Source organism: Falco rusticolus, chromosome 4 (assembly GCF_015220075.1).
Source record: "Falco rusticolus isolate bFalRus1 chromosome 4, bFalRus1.pri, whole genome shotgun sequence".
NCBI classification, from domain to species: domain Eukaryota; kingdom Metazoa; phylum Chordata; class Aves; order Falconiformes; family Falconidae; genus Falco; species Falco rusticolus.
In genome coordinates, this window is record NC_051190.1 from 6,484,769 (window position 1) to 6,500,359 (window position 15,591).

General features: G+C 38.6%; 1 protein-coding gene across 1 annotated transcript in view; it reads left to right on the forward strand.

Moving 5' to 3' along the window:
• The window catches only part of LOC119146687 (store-operated calcium entry regulator STIMATE-like), a 38,716-nt gene that overhangs the window by 16,370 nt on the left and 6,755 nt on the right, over window positions 1-15,591 (forward strand). Inside the window, exons 2-5 of the mRNA XM_037384711.1 lie at window positions 2,996-3,044; window positions 4,817-4,912; window positions 9,139-9,260; window positions 15,255-15,367. Of these exons, the coding sequence (XP_037240608.1) occupies window positions 2,996-3,044; window positions 4,817-4,912; window positions 9,139-9,260; window positions 15,255-15,367 (380 nt within the window). The remainder of the gene's footprint in view (window positions 1-2,995; window positions 3,045-4,816; window positions 4,913-9,138; window positions 9,261-15,254; window positions 15,368-15,591) is intronic.

Below are 15,591 nucleotides of genomic sequence, written 5' to 3' on the forward strand. Positions count from 1 at the left end.
TTTTGCTCATATTACTTACTGGGAAGGCCCCAGGTGTCTACAGCCATCCAGAAAGCACGCTCCCGTGCTGGGGGAGAAGTTGAATTGCTGTCGACTTCAGCCACTCTGATGTGATAGCCCGTTGTGCCAGATAGGCAGCGTAACCCAGATACTGCGCAGGGGTGTGCAGGAAAATACCTGGCAATATCTGGTATGTCAGAAGTACCTGATGCTCACAGACATAGAGCTGCAAGAAACTAGGCTGAGAAAACAACCCTGTTTCCTCTGGATCTACTGGGCTTTCAAGTGTACAGGTACACATTCATCAAGTAGCAACTCCTAAAGCATTTAAACAGATTATCTCATTTCATTTAGCGGGGGATGGAAGTATGTGGTGTGATCAGCCATTTAATACATTCCCAAAAGACATCTGAAAGCCTCTAGGCTTTCAGAGCTAACTCTCCTGTTTAATGTTAACTCAAATGAAATGTTATGTTCTCGGAACTGGCCAGAGAAACGTGGACCTTCTGAAGTCTTTTTCTCAGTATGGATAAAATTTGAAGTGGTGTTAGTTGAATTGTTTTTGAGTATCCTCTTCCAAACAATTGTTTTGTGGATACTTCAGAGAAAGAAACGAATCCACAGGCTTATACAGCTTCTTCATAGTAAAAATAGACGTAAGTCTAAGCTTGGAATTCCCACCTCTCCCCCCCAGATATGCAAATCTTACCAGTTTATTTTCTATTTTGTCTGCAGAAAAAGATCTTGCACAAACTCCACAGTAAGTTGAAACTTCTGTTTCTTGCATTTATTTTGTGATGCTTTGTGGCTTCCTGTTGTTGTGGGAAAGTGGCACTAAAGTAATCCATAGTGTGACTGGGGGGGACCGGTCATAAACGGCAAACTCCTTAACTTAGCTGGGTGTTGCTCATTTTTAGCAGAAGTTTTATATTTATGGCATTCTGTTCTCAGAGGAAACTGCTGGCAAATGTTGCTATTACAGCTTTAGCTTTGGTGTAAATGAACGGTCTTTTCCTCTTGTCACTTTTTAATTTCTAACGGTCAGATTACACAGGAGTGAAACACAGTTTCTCTCTCTCTCTGCTGTCGGAAGCAGTGACGGAAAAATGGCAAGCTGTTAGCTCACTGCTCCCTGGAAATGCTGCCCCTCCACCTCAGCGGTGAATGTTTATGTATTTATTTAATTAAAGGCATTCAGGTAATTACATTAATGCTGTATTGTATGAGGATGGTTGGCTTTGGGTGAGCTTGCCTTCCTTGTGAAAAAGTTGTGATTGATTCATAAACCAAAACGTGTTTTAAAGGCTTGGAAAGCCCAGTAAGCATAATTTACATGCAACATCCTATTTGAAACTTAAATTCATCTCTAATACCTGGAGAAGCAGGTCAAAATACCTACTGATGGTTTGCCTGACCTATACCTGCTACGGTTTGTGCCTTTTAAGACAGAATTTCTGCAAGTTGAAGGGGAGGAGGGAAATTGAGGCTTAAATTTTCCTTTTGTTTAAAAAATAAATAATTTTTGAAATAAGAGCCTAAATAATTATTTTTGAAGACTATATTGAAGGAGCTGGTGAGTGACACCGAAACGTGGACAGAAGAAGGAAGTAAACCCCATCCTTAGTGGAAAGGTTTTCCGTTACCCTGTTATCTTTGGTTTGTCTTTGGGATATATAAGGAACTAGTATCTTGCAGCTGTAACAGAAAATAAGTCTGTATTGCAGCATGAGGCCAGGTCAGGCAAAAGCGAGGCTGCCACAGCTCCCTGCCCCAAGTCTGACCTCTGTTAGGGCTGAGCACGTGTTCCCAGTAGGGAAAAAGATTTTCTTGCCCAGAAACAGTTAGAACTGGAATTTCCTAAAGATAGGACAAACTGCAGATCACACAGTGCTACGTATGAGCAACTTTTTATCCCCTTATCCCTCTGTTTTCACACACTTGTTCCTCCATGAGTCATCTAGATCCTTCCTCTTCCCTGCTTTTGGTTCCTCCCCTAAACAACCTGTAGTAAGTCTTGTGCAATCACCAAACACTTTTCCCCTGCATCCCGTAGTGGTCCCATGCCCTGATGCACTGACCACCTTTGTCCCAAAGGCGCTCCAGAGCCGGCTCCCCAGGATGGGGGTCAGCCCTGGCTGGTGGAACTGAGGCTCTACTGGGACAGCTGTCCCTGCCTCCTGAGTCTGTGATCTGTTCCTTCATCTGCCGTTGGGTCCTGCTCCTCCGCGCTTGTGGCGATGGACCTGGGAGTAGCTGGGCAGGCTGTGAGAGGAGCCTTCTATCAGATAACTGAACACTTTTATAGTATAATGTGTTTCAAGATTGAAATAGTCAATTTTATGTATTTTTTGTTGTTGTATAGTTGGCAGTAATTTTAATACTGGATTATTTTTTTTAAATAGTTTTTAATATGTTAATGAGTATCAACCTTTTTGTGAAGGAATTATCTGACTGAAAAAATCTGCACTGCTTTCCTTTTGCAATTCAGTTTGCCCACAAAGGTCTTATTTGTCATCCATAAAATAAATATACTTGATTAGAGGATATATTTGTCCTGTTACTAATGAACTTGATTTATTCCTGATATTATAGATTGCCCCTATATTGTGAGAATACTTTCCAATTTGACTTTTGCTCTCCAGTGAGCAAAAGAAACGGTCTTTTGTAATTCCTGCTTTCCTATCGGAAATTAAATTTTCTGGATGGGCGGTCATAAAAGCTAAGGCCAATGACATAGTGGTTGGTAATATATTGGTTTTTCATGTGAGGTGTGTTGACAGTCAGACGAGGGATCTGTAAGGACGTGAAGGTGACGGAAGGGAGCCAGTTTCTTTAAAAATGTATCCTTAGAGATTGATAAAGTGAAATGCAGCTGTGTAAGATCTAATTTATCAAAGAATGTAATGTTTCTGAAAGATGATTTGCTTTCATTTTTCTATATTTTTGTTGCTTTGAGAGTTGCTGATTGATTTCAATTATATTTTTTTTTTCTTAGTAAAACGCTTCAGAGAACCAAAGCATGAAAGACGTCCCTGGAGGATATGGTATGCTGCATGCTTTATTCTTAAATTTGTTGTTTCATGCATGTTTTAGAAATGGAGGAAATAATTGTTTGCATATGATGATTTAAAAAAAAAAAAAAATGATGGCAAGAAATTGGTGACTGACAGCGAGGAACAAAAAAGGCTACCAAAATACATGAGCCAACAAAAAGTTCTCTTCTGTGTGTTTCCCTGCTAGTTCTTTTCACTAAACACTTCCAAGTATCTCTCTGAAGGTGTACATTTAGACATAAGCTTGTGCTTGCTTCTGAAGATGGGAACTTAACAGTTGCCCCAAGATGCCTCTGAATGTCTACAAACTTACAGAAGCTTATAGGAAGCTCTTGGCTGGGCTTAAACAAAATTCCATGTTCTGTAGCTATGTATAATATTGAAAGCAGTATGGTAAAAGATATAAATAAAAAAGGCATAAAATAGCACCATCTTTTTTATTACTTTTAAAAAGTTGTTGGCTTGTAGTAATGCCAACGTAACCTGAACTAGTTTTGAGACTGATGTAAACATTAAGCTGTCATTCCAGTTGTTGAAGACTTCAGTGGTTTAAATTACTCTCATACAATGCTGCTTTTCAGGACTAATCCTGACCTTTATTTTAGCGAAAAAATAAATACAAAATCTTTGTGTACTACAGTCTACCTCAGCCTGAAGTTCTGAGAAGTGCAGTGATAGCCCTTAATTTTTAAGCAAAGAATCTTGTTCTGGGACTTGAGTACTGTTATTTATAGTATGGTGTACTGATTAGATAAGTAACTCACTGGCTTCCTGCCTCATCTTCAACACTCTGCTCTCAATGTCATGCCATGAATGCGAAAGAATAAAGTTGTCAGGGAGGGGAGATGAATTCAGGTATACAGTGTTGCTTGAATCTGTTGGGTTGTTGGGATTCTTTTAGACATGGAATCAACAAGCAGAAGGGCTGTTGGTCTGTATAAAGAACACACTTGCCTACAGAATACATTTGACACCATTCCTATATTTAACATTTAATGAAACATTCACTGGAAGTTCTGCTTTTGTGCAAAGGATGACTGTAGAAGAACGGTAAGGGCTAGAGTCACTAATGAATCAGTACCCAGGTGGGTTTTTTTTTTTATATTTTCCCTGTAAGTAGCAAACTGTTTTCTCTCTGTCATCTGCTTTGGAGATAATGTTTTCAAGGTTGTAATTCTTTTGCAGTGTGGTCTAAGCTGTTGTACTACAGATAAAATTCAGTGAGACCATTTCATGCTTTCAGGTGAAAAATATGTTGGCTTTTTAGTGAAATACTGTAGATAAAGGACTCATTTGCCAGCTATTAAATTGTTCACCAACAAGCATGTGATGAGAATTTCATTTCTGCCTGTACCATAAACTTGCTAAAAATGCATAAACATGAAAGAACTGAAATATCTGCTGCGGCTGGGATACTCATTGTTTACAGGAGGTTATTAAAGACTTAGCTAGATTTTGTGAAGTTTAGCTCTTTGGTAATGCACATGATACCAAGAGGATATCCCAAGACTTTAACATGACAGCGCTAAGGGTTCAAGTTAGCATTTGGTTTACTGTTAGCAATACCCGTGGAAAAAAGGGGCAGAATTTAAAATTAAACATTGCTAAGTAAGCTAAATACCATGACTCTTTATCATTCTGGTGTTCTTATTTGAAGATTAAGTGAATAATTGAGATGGAATTTTAATTAAAATAAATTTGCAACGTCTGATTGTGGTGTAAACAGTTTTGTGTGTCTTAAAAACTGTTTTTACTCTATACAGGTTTTTAGATACTTCCAAGCAAGCCATAGGGATGTTGTTCATCCACTTTGCAAATGTCTATTTATCAGACCTTACAGAAGAAGACCCTTGTTCACTGTGAGTGTTTAATTTCAAAATGATTGGTCTTTATGGAAGTTCTGCATTTGAGTTTAATGGTGTACATTGATGATAATGCAAGATAAACCTGAGAAACCAATTTTCATGGTAAAAATCAATCACTTTCAAAAACCTTTGGTTTAAGCTTAGTTGATCAAGTATCGGAGTTTCTGCTCTTTTAGTTCATGCCTAGCAGGGCCTGGGAAAGTGTTTTCTGGGCTGTGTATAGATATTTTAGACTGAGGAGAAACTCTTACTACTTCTCCCTCTCCAATTAATAAACAAGGACTTAGGATAAACATTGTAATACAAGGCTGTTTACTGAAGGAGGTGCTAGGGATCAAAGGAAATTAATAGAAAGTTGTGTACGCTGACCACTAGCTGCACTGTTCACTGCAGCGGGGGGGTTCATATACAGTCCTGTTGCTTTCAGGCATATTTAGCAAAATAACAAGTCGTTCACGGTTGTATTTTCTTCTAAAACCTACATTAGCTACTGCAGTATTATTTTCATTTTGTTAAAAGCAGGAAATCTTGCTCTGTACCCAGGCAGTTAGTACAAAAATTAATTTTGCAATGTCACGCTTGGAGAAGTGTGACTAAGTAGATAAGCATTTCACTGTAGTGTATTAAACCTGAAGATTTTATGACTAAGACCCTGTCATGCTCTTTACAGGAGCTCCTGAAGCAAATGGCAGTTGTTTGGGTTTGTTCTTGATAGGGCTCATGCTCGAAGAAGCTTACACATTCCTGGTAATAGAAGCTGTGAAATTGTTTCTAAAAGCCTAGTAATTTCCCCTTTAAAAACCAATCCAGTTCCTCCAGTGGCACCTGCTCACTGTTGTCCTTTGGTAAACAAAGGCATTGCGCAGCTCAAGGAATATGCTTGTGTTGCTTCACAAACCTGTTTTATAACCCTTATTCCTCCTTGGTTTCTTCTGTGTTCCTACATGCTATAAATGTGCAAGTAAAACACTGGTTTGCTCTTCCCACCACAAAGCATTTTGGTAGAGAAAATGCATTTATTTTAACACACTTAACTGTAAAGTTCAGGTTATAATTGTGACAGTTTCAATAATTCCAGGCATCATTGGTAGGATTTTTCCTTGCTTACTGATTTAAGAATTTCACAATAGATTTAAAAACTGGCAGGTGTAAATTGCTTTCATTCCATTTTTATATATTAAAGTATATATTCAAGTAAGCTAACCAAAGCGTGTCTAAAATTGTTAGTGTTTAAATCTAAAACTGTTGTGGTTTAACCCCAGCCGGTAGCCAAGTACCGTGCAGCCGCTCGCTTACTCCCCCTCTGCCCCTGAGAGATGGGGAGGAGGCTTGGGAAGGAACGTACAATTGAGGGTTGAGATAAGAACAATTTAATAATGGGGGGGGGGGGGGGGGGGAATAAAAACAATAATTTTAAATAATTTTAATGAAAAGGAAGGAGAAGGGGAGAGCAACAAAATCCAAAGGGAAGGGAGCTAAGAAAACAGGTGATGCACCATACAATTGCTCGCCACCCGCTGACCGATGCCCAGCGGGTCCCGGAGCAGTGGTCAGCAGGCCCAGTCAACCCCTCCCAGTTTACAAGGTGTTCTGTGGTATGAAATAGCTCCTCCAGCTGTCCTGGCTGTACCCTCTCCCAGTTTCTTGTGCCCCTCCAGCCCTCTGGCTGTCAAGGGCTGAGAAACTTGAAAAGTCCTTGACTTAGTATTAACATGACCCAGCAACAGCTATAAAAGCATCAATGTGTCATCAACATTATTCTCACACCAAATCCAAAACACAGCATTGTACCAGCTACTAAGAAGGAAATTAACTCTGTCCCAGCCGAAACCAGACCAGAAGCTCAACAGTTTATTACAGTATTGTAAAATTAAAAGTAACTTTGTGCTGTGTACCAGGTTTTCAAAATAAAGGGTTTGCTAACATGTGCGCTCTCCTCTACATGTTTTAATATAGTCTACATATATTTTTAATACCACTTTTCATACAAGTGTAACATGACACAAAACAAGAGGGTGTGGTGTAGAGAACTGTTATTCACTGTTCTCGGGATAATAAAAATCACAGTGTGGAGCTCTGTAATTTCTTGGGCAATGATGCAGGCCCTCCTTGTTAGCAGAAAGAAATAGCGTGTAGTATTGATCAAAGCCACTTGCCCTTTCTTGGGAAACATAGATCTTAAGTGTGTGAGTGGGTCAAAATTAGTGAGTAAAAGCAACATTTCTATCTGTGACTTTAATAATAATTTTACTCAGGAAGTTCAAACACGGATAGTTTTCTCTTCTTTCCTGTTTTGTAGTTTGAGTTATTTTCAGAACAAAACCAGAAAAAGGTAGTTTTAGAAAACATTGTGGTTCAAAGCTTGGAAAGAACTACAGCTGGAAGTTGCCAGTTGTTTGGGAATGTAGTGCTGCAACTCAGGCAGGTGTGTGATCCTATCACAGCTGATAAAGCATCTGTTAAAACACCTTGACAGATGGGTGGTTGTTTGAAGAATTTTAAATAGAAAAAGCAAACAGCACTCTTCTCCTGTGGTGCAAGGTACTCAGCTGGCTGTATGCTGTGCACCGGGAAGTTTGTGTGAAGCCCAGCCTTTTCCTCGCTGAACGCTCAGCCAGATGCATTTCTCCAGTAGTGGCAGGTGTTGTTTTTTTGTTGGTGGTGCTGGTGCACCGGTTACACATGAGCAGGGCTGATGCTGCGCATCACATGAGCACGTTGCCGACATGTAGTGAGCCTGATGCGCTTGGGAATGTCAGGCGTGCTCGGCTTGTGTTGTGAGCTGCAATTTGATGTGAAATAGGTGTTGGCATAGCTCTTCTCCCTGCTCCTGACGGCTGCCTTCCTGCAGACTTACAGCAGCCTCTTGTGGCCTTAAAATGACTTGTGTAGGCTTGTAATTGCTGAGTTCCCTCTGCCAAGCACTAAACCTTGATTTTAATGTTTGTCTAGTACCAAGTTCATTAAAACTCTAATCTGACACACAGCTATTAGAAAATAACTACTTTTTTAAAAAGTTTATGTGTAAGTCTTTGCTGAAACAAGGCATTATCTGTTTCATTTTTTGGTTTTGAGCTGCTCTTTGAACGGGATTTTGAGGGTTAGAACAGCTTTTCCTTTACTGTTTTGAATGCACGCATTCGGTCTTTGCTTTCCGCTTTCTGATACTATTTTGTCCATGTGGATTTGTCGCCACAGCCAGCCGAAGCCCACAGGTCTCTGATTTGTATTTTTATCCCTGCAGATAAGTTCCTATAGACTCTAGAGTTTACCGTAAGCATTTGGAATTGCGAAGTAAGAATCTCAGTAACAGGGATTTGCTATGTGTCTCTTAGTGGGCTCTTTCTCAGCTGCTGGTTTCTTCAGCTAAAATCAGTGATAGTAAATAAACAAAAGTGACGAACAAAATGGTCTGATTTTTAGCTGTGCCATTTAACGAACCTAAGAATTAATTTGAAACCCATATTAATCTCTGGTTTCTTGAAACATAGGTAAGATCCCAGAAGCTCTTCTTGAAACAAACTAGTAGTGCAGCAGTTGTGTGTCCATTTGAGGGGTAGTTAGTTGGATTTTGTTTCTGGGAAGGCTTGTTCCTGATTGTTTCAAATGTTTATTGGACAAGAACTGACGTGCAAGAAAGTAAACTACTTTTCTCCCTAACACTAAGTAAGCTGAAATTTGGCCCGAGATAGTGACTGTACCCTATAGGCATGATAGGCTAGGAGAGGGCTCCCTCAAGCAAGAAAAACTCTCTAGTTGTGTCTTTTCCCATCAGAATGAGAGTGTTTGGGATTGAAATTTTTACCTTCAAATTCTTTGAGGTGTCTGCAGCTTTTCTTTTTATTCTTTTTCCTTTTATTCCTTTGGGTTTATTCAAATACAGGTTTTCCATGCAGAATGAACTAAGCAATGGGAAAAAAGGAAATCTAGTTTTAATTTAAACAAGTAAAGCAAATAAAATGAGTATTGGAGTTTTATATAGAGTAATGTACATGCACACACCAGAGTTCATGAAAATACAGGCATAAACAAAATATTAAGACTCTTCTAAAACTATTTCAATTATAGGCTATGTAATTACAGAAGCGAGGAAATGACTATTCTCAGTACTCTGGCTTCTCAACATATATATAGATCTTTTATCAGTCGTGGTGTTAAAATACACAACTTGTAGAAAATGGACTCCTGCTCCTTGTTTTCTTTTACATTTTTCCTTTCAGGTACCTTATCAACTTCTTGTTAGATGCCACTTTAGGGATGCTATTGATCTACATTGGTATACGTGCAGTCAGCAGCATTGTGGAATGGCAGCAGTGGGAGTCCCTTCGCTTTGGTGAATATGGTAAATGTTTCTCTTCTTGCACTGAAATGTTTTTCAGGATAGAATCTCAGAATATTTCAGCTAGTGGTTAACTCATCTTAAAATCATTACACAATGATTATAGTGATCATTTTGATATTTCACGTGTCATGAGGGTTCTTTTAAGCCTGTATCTTGGCATGCACCTTCTGCGTTAGCTCAGTAAGTCTAAGCATTTAGTGAGTTTGGAACAACTACTTGAATATTTTTTTAGGAGCGATCGAACAAATTATGATATTGTGTAATCTCATGGTAAAAATAACAGCATGATAAATTTACTCTGAAACGCTTCTAAATACATGACAGCTGGAAGGTCATTTCCTATTAAAGCTTTGATGGAATCGCATGCTGGTGTCTGAAGGTACAGGCTAAGAGCTCTGCCAGCCCTCTTTGAAGTAAACGACCACATACTTCAAGTGAAGAGAATGGCAAGGTTGTCCTCAAGTGATGTTCACTCAAACTCCTGCATGTAAGGCTTGTATCATTGATGAAAAATGCTCATATCTTTTGTACAGGCTAAGGGATAGACTAGTGAAATCACTTTTACATGGAGTTGCTTTGTCTTCCATTACGTTAGCCACAGAAGGTGACTGATCTGCAGCAACTGCAGATTTGTGGGTGCAGTTGAGTATCATACATACCCAACATCAACATTTAATTCTGTTCAGCCTGTTATCTTCATATTGCTTAGTCTGGCTGGTTGGGAATGGAAGTTCTGTATAGAAGCTAAAAATTACATTTGAAGCTCCTTGAGATAGGAATGAGAGGTGAGGTTGCCTTGTAAGAGAGATATGGCTCTTCATCAGAGAGAACAAACAAACCCTGTGGTTTCGGGGTGGGGAAAGTTAAAATAATGTTTTCCTAACAAAGTAAAACCTTTCATAGCAGTTTTGTAATTATCATTGGTAGGTTTTTTTTTTGGTTTTCCAGGTTTCTTTGTTTTATGATGACAAACACCTATCTTAGGAGAAATAACTGCCTATACCATTAGGGCATTTTTTTTTTGTTAGATTTGTGTAGATTTAATGTGTATCCTGTAGGATATGGTTTATGACTGTTTAATCTGTTTAAATCAGCACTGCCACAACCCTGTTTACTGGCTTTTTTCCCCATGTGCCACAGTCCAGTATTTTCATTCTCTTCCTTGGACTGGTGCACATTTGGAGCTCTTCCCTGCTCTTCAGGGAACTGATTCAGAGGGCTAAACCATCAGAAAATTCACCATATGTAGAAAAGTAAATAGTTCCTCCAGCTCAGTCCCCAGACTTGGGTCTTTAAGAGATTAGGTAAGTACAGGTGCCCAGGGAAGGGAAAAAGGCAAGGAAGGAGCTGAGATACTGCTGAGCTACACCTTCTACTGAGCTTTAAGACCTATTGCCCAAAGTCTCTTTTTCTGATTTGGCTTGAAGCCATTTCAAGATGTTTGATCAGCTTTCAAGCCATATAAAATTGGCTTTTCACTCAGACGAAAAAAGTTGGTGTTTCCATTAGAGTTATAAGTAGGTACGTAATCATGCCAAATACTAGATTTTATTTCTTCCTAATACCATTCTGTTGTTTCCTGTGTAATCTGTTCTCCTCTCCCATTTTAATGTCCTTTTAACAATAAGTGGTCTGTGTGGATGGGAACGTGTGAGGAATATATTTACTCTCCGCAAATTTGTGTCTCTCATTCACTTCCAAAATGAACCTGGTTTTTATTTTAGTTATCAGGCATTTGTGACTGCAGTAACTAAGCTTTTAAAATCAACAAATGAACTTGTTACTTTTATTCTGCTGCAGAGGTGGTCTGCAACTGGTCTGTTATTGTCATTTTGAGTACGGAGATCTGAAATGCCTAAGCTGGTTTATCGATTATACCTTCTTTCTGTGTGTCTATAAGTGATATATGAAATTGTATAAGTTGTCTTTACTTAGTTGTTCTTTCCAACTCATCAGATCACTTGATTAGTGACTAACTTTCTTTTCTGTATCCTCATTAATGTGCTGGCCTGTCCTTAGTGTGTTGGGTTTTTTTAATCAAGCTATTGCGAGGACTATTAAAAAGCATATTGTAAATCTGTGTTTCCATTAATCATGTGGGAGAGGCTTCTGGTATAAAAAGAACTAGATAGCAGATGGGAAGTTATTAGTAATGACTGTGCAATAAGGTTAGACCCTGTGTAAGAAATCCGTCTAAAAAGGACAAGTTGCACCGGATTATTTTTTGCCCTCTTTGTTAAGTGCTACTGTTGTTTCTAAAGTTAAAACCCCTCTTGCCATCTTATTTAAAAATTTTCACTTTGGCCCCAAGAAAACTCTTTAATCATTTGAAATAATCTTACGAAAAATAAGACAAGTAGGATAGAAGGAGGGGCTAAAATTGCAGTCCTGTGGGGTCACAAGTGTGTTTAAACTTAGTATTTTGAAGTTGCATGTGGATGCTCGGCATGCATGGGTGGTGAGGTGGCTGCTTATGGAAAGGTATCGGAGACTTGCCGCGTTTTATCTGAAGTGGTAAAGCTGAGCCCTCAGCTTGGAGGTCAGTGTGATTTCAGTTTGTTTACAAGTGTGGGAAAACAAACAAGAGTAGTCCATCGTCCTGTCGTCCCGTCCCCCCCCCCAAAAAAAAAAAAAGAAGAAAACACCACAAGTCTCTTCTTGTGATTGAGCGATGTTTGTGTTTCTAGAGCCTAAATAATCATTTGTCTCGAGTTTAATGCTCGCCGTGAGCTCATTTCCCTTCTTAGCTCTATTACTTGATCCCTGGTGATTCATTACTTGAAGCTGTCACAAAAATAGCAGTGTCCTGCTGGTTTTAAAAGCCTTTTCTTTATATGGAGGATAGTTTTTAAAGCATAAATGCCTCAAGTAAAGAATGGATACCAAAATAACAGCATTCATAATGGTTGCTGTTTGTACAGCCAAACAGCACTGCACGCTGATTTACAAACAAAGTAGCACAACGCTCCCTCACAGGCTTTTTTACGTCAGAATTTTTAAGTTTACTAGATTTGTCTTTGTATTTCCAGTTTTGTATTTTCAGATTCGTTACACCAGCAGCTGGATTTTAATAGAAGTGTTACTATATTTGCATATGTAAAGAGGAGAAAAGCAGTCATGATCTGTACTGAAAAGAATGTTCCTGCATTCTCCTTCCTGTCTTGTTTTAGGCTACCTTAGCTGCTGCAAGTAGAAAACAGGCGACCAATTCCCTCTTGGTGACAATGGCAACTAAATAGTGCTGTGATCTCTGATTCTTGGGTGGCAAAGCTTAGAAATTGTATTTGATGCATCTTTTCCCTCTAGTGCTTTCTTTGCAACTTGCAGAGCAACTTGCTTATAGCCATATAGGGTGGACAGTGCTTACTTAAAAATTATTTTGGAATTATTTTGGAGTAGTTCTGTGACTTGGCATTTTCTTAAAATAGTATCTCGGGATTTGAAAAACAGAGAGAAGTTACAGAATAGGAGAACTGCATGTATTTTGTTCAAGAGCTGTCTATGAACGTGCTTCTACAAAGTGGCTGATGAAATAGTATGGACTAGTTTTTCATTGCCCAGCATTTTTAAAAAATGCTGCTACAGTTGTAATTGCTGAGGATTCAGAATTTTTCATTTTCAGTATTGCACTTTTCTTGCACTAACAAGATTTCTACTGGTTTGCTAGTTTATTCTAGACATGTAATTTATTCCTAACAGGTATAAAATCAGAATTTAAGAAAGACTGTCAGAGTCTTTAGAAATTAAATTAGAGCTTATGGCTTCAACATTAAAGTTCTAATTTCAATTTGAGTACTGAATCTTTGAATGTACAAATGTCTCAGATACTCTTGGGAACACCTCCTGGATGTGGTGGTGGTGTGAACTTCTGCTTTTCCCATGCATTGCATATTTTATAAAGCTGTAGGGAAAAAAAAACGTTTGGAAGGGATCTCCAGAGGTGATATAATCCAGCCTCTTGCTCAAAGCGGGTTGTTCACGATATGGTCCAGTCCAGTTTTTAATTTATCCATGGTCTGAGATTTAAGAATCCCTTTGAACAACATACTCTGTTGTGTTGAAAGCTTTTTTCCTTTATGTCAGAATTGTGGAACCATCCGTCCTGCTTGTATCTGCCCAGCTTTTCTAGGAGGATGCTGTTGGGAGACTGACTTGGGAAATTGTTAGTAGGCAGCATCCCTGTTCTTCCTACTTGTAATTAGAACTGAGAGATAATTTTGTAGATGCAGTAGGGCACACAAAAATCCTCAAGTAGAATTCAATATACACAACTTCTAATTTCAGTCATGTACTAAAAAACTCCCCCCCAAAAACAGTGTCCCTCCCCACAATGCAAAACATCATGGAACAAAATGTTCACTGGTGATAGCACACAACACTCTGTATTAAGAGTTTCAAAATTTTGGGGCATACAAAATCTCATGTGACAGAATTGGAATAGATGCAAAGTTGCTATAGCCGTCTCTGCTTTTAGGAATTAAATACAGATTAGAAAAGAGCTTAGAATAAATTGGTAAAGTTTCAATGGTAAGTCTGTAGCTAACGCTATTTTTTCCCATATTTGCTAGTTAATGAAGGAAACTAGAGAAGGCTAATAAAAATGTGGCGTATAGAAATTAATTGCTAAAATTTGATTCTCAAATCTAATTCAGACCTTGTATCTTCAGAAGAATCACAGTTGCTCAAATTTGAGTTAGAAAATTTGGAAAAGGAAACATTAGTAATTTTTTTTTTTTTTACAACAGAAGCCATAAACTGCTGCAGTATGTAATTGTAAAACATGAAACATTTTGACATTCTTCTCTTGGACTATTGAGTGTTGATCACTAGCTCTTACTGTAAAACTTGTTTAGGAAGGTTTCTTTGTTTTGGACTTCAGTCTGATATATCAGTTTCTCTTCACAGCTTTTAAGCAGCAAACAGTAAGTCTCAAGACTATTACCAAGTATTTATACTGAAAGCCTTCAGAAATGTTCCAGAAAAGGAAGTAGCGCCTATCCATTATGCATTACAAATACATTAAAGCATCTGAATTTCCGTTGCTGGTTATTCATCCCTAGGCTAAAAGTTTTAAGCTGCCTTTGAAAATGTTGCAGAGGTTATTGTGAAGACTAAAGAGCTAACACCCTCCTCCAAAGCTTCTTTTCAGCTTCCAGTGAAGTGCTGCTTTAAGCTGACCTGCAGAGCTTGTTAGGCATACTGGTCCTCTTTTTTTTCCCTGGGTGTTTGGGTTTGTTTTTTTTTTCCTCTCTCTCTCTCTTTGCTTTCATAGAGTATGATAGTTACATAAGTTTTCATATTCAGATATTTGTGGTCTTCATTCTGTCTGGCAGATAACTTAATGCACTCAGGTTTTCACTCTGCTACAATGGGGTACAGCAGAATTTCAAACCTTTTCAAAGTGAGACTAAAATGTGGTCTTAATTTTTTGTTCAATTAAATATTTCATAGCGGCTTTTGCACCTATTGCTTCAATTACAATTGGTTAGTTATGATAACTAACTATTCAGAGAGGAAAGATATGTTTAAGGTAGCCTAGGGAGAATGGCAGAAATCATGCTTCTACTTGGACTGAAGGGAAATAATTTTTTTATTTTGGGGGGAAAAAAAAAATTCCCCAGCTATGTTTCCCTTATGGTTTCCCTTCTAAGAAACCTAGTACTTCATGACAGAGGGTCAACAATAACAATGTGATGAGAAATAGATGTAATGCAACTACATCTGTCTTGCTTTCATCAGATTCTGTAAAACAGGGAGCATATAACCAGGTACTGCTGAATCAGGTGATGTCCCGTTATGTTCGGTTTCTAAGTGATACTTTTTGAAAGTTGGGATGAGGCTGAAGGAGGGGTAGGAGCAGCACTAAGGAAATGGGAGAAGGCAGTTTAAGAGGCCATAGCTGCCGTGCCTCTTCTAATAGTGCTTTTCTAAAATGTTTGCTGTGAAGTAAAATCAACCCTATAGCATATATTGAACTTTTCTTCTTTCTTGCAGGTGACCCGCTGCAGTGCAGTGCTTGGGTGGGCCAATGTGTTCTGTACATAATGATAATGACATTTGAGAAAACCATCATCATTATAGTGCTGCTTATACCTCAGTGGAAAGAGGTTTGTATTGTACAGCATTTTACAGACAGATTGATCCCAGGTAGAAGCTGCAAAGCGATAGACTTCTAATAGTGTTTATTGGTGTGGCTCAAGCATCATAACTGTCTACAGTCAGTGTCCTTTAAATCTGTGGTAGTGGCATGTTCTTTTAGTTTGGTCAGGTGTTCTGGCATCCATTGCCATCCTATCGTATTTTGGAGGTTCTTTAAATAGTGCAATACATA